Below are 13239 nucleotides of genomic sequence, written 5' to 3'. Positions count from 1 at the left end.
GACACTCTCCACAAAGCCAGACGACAGCTGATAAGCTGTGCTAACCTGCCGCCACACGATCATGGCTGTAATGTGTGTTTGGATATATTTGTTGACTCTTTAACAGAAGTTCAGACGTAACCTGATCAATTTATGGTTAAGGCTCAGTTTTGCCATCAACCGATTTTTCAGTCATCTTATCCCCATTAGAAAATGAGAATAAAAGAAGTTATTTGGAAATGCTTTCCTATCTGATTTTGATTCTTTACTTTTTTTACCTGATTTTGATCCAAAATGATTTATTATTTGCATTATTAATGCAGATTTAGTCATTCTTGTACAGACAAACCAAGTATTCTAACTCATAAGTCTGTAGATTTACTTTTAGGCATGCAGTACCAGAGGTCTCAGCTGTTGTGAATAAAGCATGTCCCATTTGTAGTCATTTCTGCATGGATCTTCTTCCTCTCTGTGGTAACAATATTAATAAATCTTAACATTTCAGGGGTCCCAGATGATTGGACGATTGGAGAAAATAAGGAAGGCTGGAACGTCTTCATGTCATGAACACAGATGTAAAGTGCAAAGGAAGCCCATCTGTTTTTCTTGTATACTCCTGCATACAAACCTGACAAAACTCTTTATAATGTAAATAAATAGCACACATACAGCACTTGCACAAATACAGTACTATATTTACATATATATGTATATACATGCCTATATATATACATATGTATATATATATAAATATATGTTTGTATATATGTATATATATGCATGTTTATATTTATACATATATATATATATATATACATATATATATATATATATATATATATATATTTATACATATATATATATATATATGCATATATATATATATATATATAGCAGCAAAATCAGTCACAAAGCACAGAATATAAATATAATTGTAATACTAGGATACAATATACACAGATACACTATACATGAAATATAAATGAAATAATAATAAGATAATAGATAATAATAATAGGAATAAAATACAGTAACAAATAATTGCATATATATACACGGTGGGAATACAAAAATGTGCAACTGCTTAAATAGTATGATAAAATGTAAATAAACCAGTTGTGCAGGTTGCACTTCAGGTGCAGTCAATGTACTGTATGTATGTATGTATGTAACGTATGTACAAATAGATTGTACATTGTAGTTATGGCTGTCAATGTTGCCAAGTGTACAACAATAATAATTAGAGCTTATTAATTCAAAGAAAGAGTGTGCTGCTGACTTTGAACAAGACTGGGATCATGTGCTGGGGTTGAGGAGGGACAAGGGAGGTGTTTGTGTGTGTGTATGTGTGTGTGTGTGTGTGTGTGTGTTTGTGTGTGTGTGTCTGTGTGTGTGTGTGTGTGTGTGTGTATGTGTGTGTTTCATCAAAGCTTTGCCATTGTATAGAGTAGCAGCATTCATCAAGCGTGCGCACCCTGTGTTGTCATCGGCTGACAGGCTTAGCAAACACTAAAATATGAAGCTGTGGCGAGGCTTGGACCCAAATGCAGTGAAGACGGATCATTGTAGTGTTCAAAAGATTTAAAAACAGAAAGAGTCCTAGACGAACAGGCTAAATATTCACTAAAATACAGAGGATACAAAAACCAGGAACACGGGGCAAGGTGACACAAGGGCTGGGAACAGGTGAAACAAATCAATTACAAAGGCAGGAAAACACAAGGTAGGAAGTAACACAAGACAAGACTAGGGAGAAAACAGAATACTACAAAATAAAATGTAAAATGTGACAGTATCACCACATGGAAATATTCAGTGTAGATAGATAATAGATAGATAGATAGATAGATAGATAGATAGATAGATAGATAGATACTTTGTTCATCCTGAAGGAAATTTTAGGCATTCAGTAGCAAGACAATCGTAACACAACAAACACATGTATCACACATTCCTAAAAATAAAAATACAATTGAAAATTGAAAATCACTCATAGAAATGCAATGACCATGGTAAGGTGAGATACTTCGGTAGATTGTGTGCAATGATGAAAGTGCAAAAGTGAAAATGTGAACAGTGCAGGGATTGAACAGTGCAGTGGATCATGATATAATATTGACTATGACTATAAAATATAAACATAATAACCTATAAACCGACTGAGTGAATAGGAATAAGAACATCATGTAGACACATGCGCACATTTACTAATGAAAACTGTGATCAATTTAGTTTAAATTCTCTCCTTAAATGTTTTACATGACAGTATTGTGTACACTGATATTGAGTAATATTGAGCAGCTTGGTAAAATGAGCTAAAAAGAACCTTCCACAACCCGTTTTTTTCCAAAAATTACACTAAACCGGAGTTTCCATTACTAATAGCCTAATAAAATACACAATCACAAATACAGATTTTTGTATAAAACAGTTTGTGGCATAAACATAAATGATGGCAGTTGTAGTTTTCTGTTTTAGCTGTGTACAGTAATGCCACAAATTGATAAACAACTAAGCAGAGCGGCGTTCCATAGCTATGATCAATGACTGCGGAGGCTGTTCGATAAGCCTCGGCATGGATGGCATTGTGTTCTTAATGCGGAGCAGAAAAATATTAAGTCCTGGCATTGATTGTCTTGGTGTTCCCGTTTGTTGTAAAAGTAGAAAAGGGATATTTCGCATAAAATAGTACATCACCCATCGCTGATTAATAAAGTATTGTCTGCCAGCCACACCTTTCCCTCACTGATTTCCACACCTGTAAATACAGCTAATTCCCAGTATTCCCAGTGACGTCCCACACCCAGTGCAATACTCCCCCAAGTGGCTAAAATAAACAACAAAGGTGGGTACAAATGGCTCCTACAATGACAGTGAGTTAAATTAAAAGATTTACGAAGGGAAATACACCATCCATCTGCTAACATGGAACCCAGTGTCCCGGGACCTGCTGAAACTCACTGCAATAGTGGCTGATAATCAGTGATGCAATCCAAGGTATCCTTATGTGAAAACAAACTAATAATAAAACGGCAGAGAAAATGCAGAGTCCAGTATAGATAGATGGATAGATACGGTAAACAGATAGATCTTCATGCTGATGCATAATACCGGAAAGCAGAAGGAGCCACATCAAAGTACTGAAAGCCACCCCCTTTTTATCCTCTTTTTCCTCTCGCCTGCTATCAAACAATGACCCCTTTACCAGCACCCATCATTCAGACTCACCCACTCTTCCAAAACAGGTCATCTTAGTTCTTCAACTTGACAATCTCCTGCTGGCTTGGCTTATCCACACCCCATTCCTTTCTCCTTCCCTTACCCCTAGAAGAAAAGAGACAGAGGCGAAGGGATTTGCCTCACGGTAGGTAGCTGTTTTATGTGAAGCATATGAGAAAAGAGAGAAGAAAGGAGAGAGGTTTTTTGGTGAGACTTGGCAAAGAGAGCCAGGAGCCCACTTGAGGAGCAGTGGGTCTTAGGGTTGGATGATTTGTTTGGAGAAGCCCTCTCCAGCCAAAAGGAGGATTAGCTGCACACAGGTTCCCATGGAACCACGGTGAGGTGGGGAGGGCTTTTAGAGGTTACCGGTTACCACACCCCTGTATGACTGCACATGCATGCATGTAGACACACATGTACATAAAACTCATAAACAGCAACACAGACGTACAAGAATATGCACCTGTACTCAAAGTACATCAACACACACAAGGTGGGCCCAGTGTTGGTGACAGAGTAATCTGTTTTGAAACTTTTGTTTTGAAAATCGAAATCCTTAGAAACGATACCGCTTCTGAGATTGCATTTCTATTGATCTCCACACCGACTGTTTATCTGCATGCAACCAAAGCCGCTCAAAGGTGATTCGTCAGTATTACTCGGCCTACAAACGGACTGCAAACTGAAAGAAGAACTCTTGCAATAACAAAATCTAGTCCCGGGGGCCTACAGCTTCTGCTATCATATGCAGATATCAGGTTAAAGAGATATGTTATTAGTAACAGCTGGGTTTTTCCTATTATGACGATAAAAAATGCCAGTTATTCAACTTTCTTTTGTGCAGAGAAATAGTGCTAAATAATTAATATGTCTGTATCTTTTCTATCTTCCTTGTAACAGATTTAATGCAACATTTACAGTAAATTACTGGCAACGATTGTTCAGCAACTTACCGTGAATTATTTTTACAATAAAGGTACTGTACTTCCATTTACAGTATTTTATGTATTCATTGTAAAATACAAAACTAAACAAAACATAAGCTAAAAAAGTAAAAATACAGTAGTTTACTATTTATAGTACTATAGTGGCTACATTGTGTTTTTTAACAGTAATGCTTTGACTACTGTGATTTCAACTGTGAGACTACTGTGATTCTGTCATGTCAGCAAGGTTTTAATGCAAACTTTGCAGCATTCTAATGTAAAAATCATATACAGTAGAGTTACTGTGAAATCTAAAGGAAATTTTTGGAGATTACACAGCCAGTATTTACAGTGTATTCATCATTAGATTCTTTTCTGTACTATTTTCTTTTCCTCATCTTAACACATTGACACATAAAACAAGTCACCTGATTTCCAGATGAAGGACATCTAAAGTGACCAAGTGAAAATCTAAAATTGATCAGGCTTGTTCTCTTGAACAATTCATATAGACTGTAAAGCTAAGAAAAGTAATGCACTGTGATTTCTGTGTATTCCTCCTAATTTTTACTGCATGCACCCCATTGACTGCTGCTGTAAAAGAGGGCCCTGGGCTGTGTAGGGACAAGGTTAGGGTGGGGGTGGGTCATGAAACACAGCGTTTTGAACTAGGACATGCATGTCTATGTCTGCATTCTGCTTAAAGGCACCTGTGTTTTAATTAAAACCACAATCTTTTTTTCCAATCTTACTTAGTTTTGGTGCCTAAACTTGTTGTCATGACAGTAACTCTAGCCCTACATTTAGCTGCAAAGACCACTCAATGTGACAGGCCGTGCAAATATCATACAAAATGGTGTGCGTACCTTTTCATACAATATCATCCAAACCCATTCATGAGAATGCGTTGAATGGATTTACTCTACAGTAAGTGATATGTACTTTAATACGTGTCTCACCCTTCTCTCACTCCATGTTTCCATTCAGTAGCTTCCCTATACCGTACCTACACTTATAGTTGCCTTTTTATTAGGCACACCTAGCTAAGACAGATGCAGTTTGTATTAGGCCTTATGCAACAGTCTGAAGTAAATCCTCCTTTCATAAAGATCACAATGTTCCGTTTTCAGAGAGGTGTTGATTCAACTGTGTTGCGTAATGCGTTATACTGACGAGTGTTTCTATTATTTTGTCCACCAGCAATGAGGGTAGGGATTAGAACCACCTGTCTGCAGAATGAAATGCAGTTCCAGGCAATATAGGATAAGGAATGTCTCAGCAACAAACCTCTGCTGAATGGTCCTGGTGTAGATCTACACAGATCTACACAGATCTACACAGATCTACATAGATCCATGTTTTCAGAACCTGTTCACAGTGAGAGGCTGAAGAAGTCACTGACGGCCCACGAGGTTATGGCTGCTGCCATCTGCTGGACCAGTCAAAGAATTGTATTTTGGTGCGTGAGAATGGCCCAGAGTTGGAGCATTCGCCACGAGTCAACGTTTACTGTCTCATTTGGTAAAAAAAACAAGACAACAAAGACAACATTCTTTGAAATATACAGTAAGTAGGCCTTGATATTTCTCAATATGTCACTATTGTGTTGCGTTGATCACATCTTTTAGACTTGGACTTCTCTTTATTAATCCTTTTGGGATGACTCCAGCAAGGAAGTTGAAACTTCCAGCAGCAGTTTTTCAGCAAGAAGAAAACAATGTGGCGAGAAATGGAAAAAGACAGTATAAAGAAAACAATAACAACAACAATAATAATAATAATAATAATGGTAACAATAAAAACCTTTGCCATATATTAACAGTCAAGTGTTCAAGTGTCCAGGTATTTATGTGAGTCAAGCGGTGTGTATGTCCTCTTTACCATATTCCCCCCATTTCCCCCATATTGAAAATCAACACTTTTGTTGACGCTTTTTAATCAATGTTTTTAACTTTTTCTTACGTTTTCTTCTTTTCTACACTTTTTTCAATATTTGTCACTTTTTTGACGTTTAACACTACGTAACATTAACTAAATAACTTTAATTTAATAGTTATTTTTGGATTGTATGGTCAATAAACCTCAGTTCTAGGAAATTATACCTAATTTTTGAGTTATAAAAGCAGAAATTAGGAGTTATTAATTCATAAAACAAAGGAATGTTCAGTATGTTGATGGATAATCAATCTGGAATCTGTCAACTTTTACTCAATACTATTTTAAAACCACTTTAATTCTTTTTTTTATAAAATTGAATAAGACACCCCAAAATGAATGAAAGAAGAGATTTGTACTTGTTTTTGTTTTTGTTTGTACTTGCGTTGTCTGGAATCATTCATGTTAATTTGGGTAATTAAAAAGAACATTGATATAGGAAAATGGGTCAATTTGACCCGAGGACAACACAAGGGTTAAATAGCATTTTATGCATTATATTACCTGTGGTTTGACTTCTTTCACATACCTCGTGTTAGTGACTGCTAATATGTGAGTTAAGACAAATATGGGATACTGTTCTGCAACATGTGATATAAGTCTGCATTAGAATTGCTTGCATGTCCTATGCCGGTGGACCCCCCCTGGTGATATCGCCATCCAAGCAGCTGCCGTGACTACTGCCCCTCCCGTCATCAACTCACCCAGTTGCTGTGGCTGTCCACGGCAACCTGGACATCTCTGGTCCCTTTCATGTCCCAGTACCACCCCAGTGGACGATCGAACAACTGGTAGCACTGTCAACACCACCCTCTGCATGCCACGGAAAACCCAGCTTAGCCTTGTGGCAAACATAGCTCAGATTAGCATGCCGGCAGTTCTCTTCCAGAACATCTCTGACAGCATTAGCACATGCTAAGTCAAGGGCGTGCGTGAGCGCCAGCTGTCAAGTGGAGGGAATTCCTAGTGCTTCACTCAAGGCCGCTCCCACCATTCAAAGCAACGCTGCTCTGTCATGGCTCCCACACTAGGTGTTAACTCGGCATCGCTAACAGTTTAGCTTGGATGTCCTGGTATGTTTTTAAGAGGGTCTTAACTGGCGCTCTAGCCTGCAGTACTGTCACACACGCGGCTACAACATGCGATTGTCACCTGTTTTATGAGGAGGTTACAGGGAAGGCAATGGGAGAGAATACCTAAACTATACAGTAGACCTACCTATTATTTAATAAACTAAATGTTTAAGATACAGATGTCCAGATGTTTTTAACACCTCCTCATGGTTGTGTTAAAAATGGTAGTATAATTAGATGAAGAGTTCTGAATTAGTGACGTGTCATTTTACATACTGCTGATACATAAATAATAACTTCCAGCTTTCCAACTTTGATTTCAGGGCTTTAAATCCTTAATGAATTTAGATTTTAGTATTCTATGTTTTGTCATTTTTATCCAAAATCCAAAATCACATTTCAACAATCACATCATTGCCCATTGCATACACAGTATGCTGCACTACAGTTGTGACTAAAGCACTAAATGTGTAACAATTCAATCAGGGGAGACACTGTTGCAGATTTGCAAAACTTTTTTAAAAAGCTACGGATAAATAATGTGAAATGTACAGTATGAAATGTAGTCTTTTGAGATTAGACTCCATCGTATATGTTTTAAAGGGTTAGGGTAATCCAGGCATATCCCCCGATGGAGTCTAGACACTGGTGGTGAGGTTAACGAGCACGAAGACGGGAACGAAGGAACCGATGGACAGGACAGCCCGAAGAAGAGCCAGGGTGCAGGAAGGGGAGGAGGAGGGTCGCACTCTTCCTTAATGACGACTGACAGCAGATTTAAAGCAGGGAAGTCCCGCTGTGGTTTGCTTGTAAAAACATGGCTGCTACTGATTGGTTTAAGTGTAAGTAAAGCCTCGAAACAGCTGATCAGTTTAGGATTTAAGTAATAAAGTTATTGTTGTCTCCCTGAAAGAATTTACACTCAGCTGCATTAGTCCCCAACAAATGCAAATATACTCTGATGTACACAGTGTGTCTTCAGTAGGAATGAAAGGGCTTGTGGCCACAGATAGGGTAGGGATACACAAAGTATTGCTAAATCAACTAAGACCTTGTTGGTTTGTTTTGTCTTTTTAATTTTGAGAATATGTTGATGTATGTTATATATTACATTGTGTTGGAAAATGACAAATAAATTAGCACTGTAACCTTGTATTAAAAAAAAAAATATCTCAAACCTCATCCTTTAAATCCTACTGGCGGAGGGCCATTTAGTCACACAATTTCTAAAGATGTCAAATATGTCAGGTAGGAATTTAGAGAAAATGTGTCTAAAATTGTAGCTAGTACGGATACAGTATATTATTTACAGACACATTAGGGGAATTTTCTGACTATTTGGGAACATTTTCATACCTGAGAAAACTACACTACACTAAAGCTCATTTTGGTATTAAAATAATAATAAAAAATATTAATAATAACAGTCTCTCATTCATTATCTTTGGATCAGCTACATACTTACCATACCTGAATATATCCCAAGTTTGAGACTTATTTCTCTGGTTTCTTTGAAAGATAGTAGCTCATGTTCACAAATGTTAATTGAACTTTCCTAGGCAGTTGAAATAACATCATGAAATCCTTAGGGAGGGGAGAAAACTGCACATTACAGGGTTTAGATTTGATGTATTTGGTCCTTGTGAGGTAGTGTGAGTATCATGTACTTACATTTACATGTGCACTCCCATTCATACTTCCACAGGAGCTATAATACACTGAGAGCCACACATGTATGTATGTCTAATGCTTCTTTTTTTCTTTTAAAGGAGAGGTTCGTATCGGGATTTGATCTTCTCTCTTTAGTTTTATTCAACATCTTCATTTCTTTCTATATGTGTGTGGATGGACACAATATCATAAATAAAAAGCAAAAGTGAATCCTAAATGAAGATATTCAAATGTTTGAGTTCTGTATTCGCAAAGGTGACATTTATCACTCTGCATGCCGGTGAAACATAAAGCTTGTGCAGTAAGTAAGGCCTGAATAGAGTGAGTTGGCTTTAGACAAATTCAACAATTCATGCGGATTTTAATTACTGCCAACAGGGCCGTGCATGCAATATTAAAGTCACAAAACACACAGGGCTACGTTTCAGGCAAGTCGTCCTCCCTCTATTTCCCTCCTTTGTCACTCTTTCTTGTCCTCCCACCCGCGGTTGCCCCCTCCTTCACTTTAATCCAGTGGCGGAATTTCACTCGACAAGTGATCAAAGACCAGTCGCACGATGCCAGGTGCTGCTGCAGCTTCAACCGTTGACAACCACCTAGCAAGTCCCCCCCCCCCCCTCCCCCCTTCCTTTTTCACTTCTGTTAAAAAAGAGGAAACCTAAACAAAGCTGGGCGAACTGCTGTGTGTGTTTGAGTCTGTGAAAAACAGTTTCTTTCCCCACCTCCATTATTTTTTCAGACTTCATTTTTTTTTTTCACAACGGGAAGTAGGGATGCTTTTTTCCTTCTTTTTGACACTGATCTGTGTTACCTAGTCTCCCGTCCCCCTCAGTGCTCTGTGTGGTGGCCGGTTTGAGGAGTTCTGTGACAGTAAATTACGGCACTCTTGAGACAGACGAGCAGCAGGAGTTGTGGAACAGAGAGAGGATGCACGGCAGGTATTAGGCTTTATTAAGACTCAGCTACCACGGATTGGCACAACAACACAGCGTGCGGCTGTGTGTGAGTGAATAAGTATCGTATCTCAACCTATAGATGGTCCCCCACTGAAGTCAGATACACATCAGCTCTAATAGGTATCTCATGTCTAAATGTGTCACTGTACTTGTTTAGAGAATGTCACCACAGTGTACCTTCATGCAACCCTGGTTGTACAGATACAGTGTGTGCTGGTGGCGATGCTGTGTGTGTGTAAGGGAGCAGGCATCAATCCGGCTGAGATGATGGATTTTTAATCGTTTGTGACGGAGTGATTTCTAGATTTATAATTTTGTTCACACTCTAAAATATGTCTTGAACAGTATGCTTCGATTCATCCTACAACTAGAATAAAACTCAACGCACATTGTCTCATTCACCTCGAAACAACACTAAAAAGTAATGGAGATCTTTCTGACAGAACACAGCATGTAAGAAGTGGAAATTAATAAAAAAGTTTTGATATTGTCATTTTCAGCAGAAATTAGGGAGGCTCAAACTAATGCTGTGTTCATGTCCCATGAGATGAGTGGTTCCCATGTTAACGGCTTGTCGCTGGTGTTCACGTTGTCATGATTACATGATTACAGAGCTGGACGTGTGAGGATTAAAATACTGGGCAGCAAAACCATAACATCCTTTTCTGCAGGATTTTGCTACTTATTCATGTTTCACTACAGCCGTTGTCTTTTCCATCCCTTCCATTTTATTTCTTTATCCTCCCCTACATTCATTTTCTCTTCATCTGACGCCGTTCATCTGTCCATCTGTCTGGCTGTTTACCTGTCTGTCTGTGTGTCTACATGTCTGTCTGTCTGTCTGTCTCTCTGCCTGTCTTTTGTCTGTCTGTCTGTGTTATTGTTGCTTTTATAATCCAAATATATAAGTCTTTAAAGGTTTTTGCAAGGTGGGAGAAAGAGGGTAGCAAGGGAACAAAGGGGTAGTGTAGGAGAGACTTCATTTTTAATATTGTAATCATTTTGGAACTACAGCATACATTTATAGTATATAAATATATAAACACCATATGTATTTAATTTGAAGATGGTCACAGATCTTGGCAGACCTTTGTTGCTCCACTCTCCGGGAGCATGGTGCACTGGTGACTTGAATGGAAGCCAAAAACTGTTCATCTAAACACACTGCCCACTCAAAGATGACACAGAGCTGGTTTATAATCGGCAAAGCATGCGTTTGAACACGTTGAAAGACTTCATTCTTTGGCTGATGTAAAATGGCCATATTTGTTTTGTTTTATAATTGAGTGCCAAGTCCAGTCAGATGTACCAGAGCTCTTTGAAAAATCTAAATTCTAGTTGTAATTAATATTTGGTTGTTGATGTGAGCGCTATTTACCAGTTGAAAACCTGTAATTACTCTGATATGACTTGATTGCAGCCTAAGCCGTAGTAGAGTTGCCATGTGGCCAATACAATCTATGCACTTGTGTGAGCGAGACAACTTTGCATATGAGGGGGGGGGGGTGCTGACGGTGGGAAAGCAAATGAAAGCATGGTCGTCCTCCAGCTGTCGTGAACACCCTCCCAAAAACTCAAACACTGGTCACCCCCCCACCCACCCGCACCCCCTTCACCCTCAGGCCTTAACTATCCATCTAACAAGTGCTGTGTTCAGCTGGAAGCTTTGAACCCGTCCAAGTACACACATATTCACCAAAATCTGGGCTGGAGAGAGTTCTATAAGTAGGGATCACTGCACATTGATGGGTCAAAAGAGTAACTGAAAAAGAAATTTGGGTTTATTTTTAATTAGGAAGTTTTTCCCAGCCACAATTCTGTCTTCCCATTGACTAAGAAGTGGCTGCATTTATTCTAGCAGCTGATTAGACATAACATCCATAAGACAGGGACAAGTGTGAAGTGTCTTCCTGTGTAAAATAATGAATAATTTAAGTTAACAATGTATATTGTTTATTGGTCAGTGGGGAAATTACAATTTACACTCTGTTTGTCAGTAATCACTACCCACACAGGTCTGAAATACACACACATGCTCAGGACCTACACATGCACAAATGGAGAGATGTCAGGGTGAGTGGGCTGCCAGCTGGACCAGAGCCCTGAGTGGTTGGGGGGGGCTACGGTGCCTTGGTCAAGGACACCTGGCAGTGCTCAGGAGGTGAAGCAGCATCTCTCCAGCTACCAATCCACACTCCGTACTTTGGTCCTTAGGTGCTGGGGAAACTTAGGGCTGAGGGAGCATATTGTTGGGGAAATATAGGGCTGGGAGAACATAGGGCTGGGGAAACAGAGCTGAGGGAACATAGGGCTGGGGGAACATAGGGCTGAGGAAACATAGGACTGGGGAAACATAGGGCTGAAAAATCACAGGGCGGAAGGAACATAGGGCTGAAGAAACATAGGGCTGAAGAAACATAGGGCTGGGGAAACAGAGTTGAGGAACATAGGGATGAGGAAACATAGGGCTGGGGAAACACAGGGCCAAGGAAACACAGGGCGGAAGGAACATAGGGCTCGGCAAACAGAGTTGAGGAACATAGGGATGAGGAAACATAGGGCTTGGGAAACATAGGGCTGGGGAAACACAGGGCCGAGGAAACACAGGGCGGAAGGAACATAGGGCTGAAGAAACAAGGGCTGGGGAAACATAGGGCTGGGGAAATATAGGGCTGAGAGACCATGGGGCTAAGAGAAAATAAGGCGGAGTGCCAAGGGAACATAGACACGCTCTCGCACATTTTATGGAATTAGTGCTTTATTGACCATGCACACAATCAACTCTCCAATCAAACAACAATCCCGACTTGTCAATAATGTGAGCACTTTTGGGTCAAACACAAATTCCCGTCCATTTGTTTGTTGGGACTAAAAAAGTTGGATAAGAAAAATCCTATGGATACTGGTTCGATGTAAGCTTACTACAACACAGCTGTTGATCGTCACATTGTTTTACATGCCTTGCCTGTTACTGACGACCATCTACGGCGTTTGACCCAAACAATAATCTGGAGCTGCAAGAGAATTAAAACAAACACCAACAAATATTGTCAAATGCTGTTTGACCCAAGAGTTCAGAGCAGTTAAAGGGGAGATATGCTTCAAATGAAATAAAAGGTTAAAACAGCCAGTTTGAAGAGAGAGAAAGGGCTATATAAAAAGACTGCACCCGTTGTTGTCCTTTTGAGAAATCACTTGTTTTCCCCCTTTTGAAGAATTGGTTATGAGAGTAAATCTGACAGAAAATTACCTTACTAAAAGACTATAACTCCAAAACATTGAGCGACTGAAACAGTGATGATCACATTAAAGGAAATCAAGCACAAATATTCAGCCAGTTCCTTTCAAGCTGATATGAAAATGGATTGTTACGAAAAAGAGAAAAGGGGGCCAGAGTAGTCTTTTCTAGCTGTTAAATTGGATGTGCATATGACAAATTTCAAAGGCTGTCAAAATAAAAAAAGAGGGGGGGGGGGGGGG

At 39.3% G+C, this 13239-nt stretch overlaps 1 protein-coding gene across 1 annotated transcript in view; it reads left to right on the top strand.

Annotated features, from left to right (window-relative positions):
• Positions 1 to 8699, top strand: part of LOC117954918 (perforin-1-like) — a 16936-nt gene extending 8237 nt beyond the window's left edge. Inside the window, exons 4-5 of the mRNA XM_034889019.1 lie at positions 3847 to 3850; positions 8692 to 8699. Coding sequence (XP_034744910.1) covers positions 3847 to 3850; positions 8692 to 8699 — 12 coding nt within the window. The remainder of the gene's footprint in view (positions 1 to 3846; positions 3851 to 8691) is intronic.
• The last annotated feature ends 4540 nt before the right edge of the window (positions 8700 to 13239 follow it).

The sequence above is a fragment of the Etheostoma cragini genome, chromosome 2 (assembly GCF_013103735.1).
Source record: "Etheostoma cragini isolate CJK2018 chromosome 2, CSU_Ecrag_1.0, whole genome shotgun sequence".
In the NCBI taxonomy this organism is placed as follows: domain Eukaryota; kingdom Metazoa; phylum Chordata; class Actinopteri; order Perciformes; family Percidae; genus Etheostoma; species Etheostoma cragini.
This window is presented reverse-complemented; position numbering and strand designations above follow the sequence as displayed.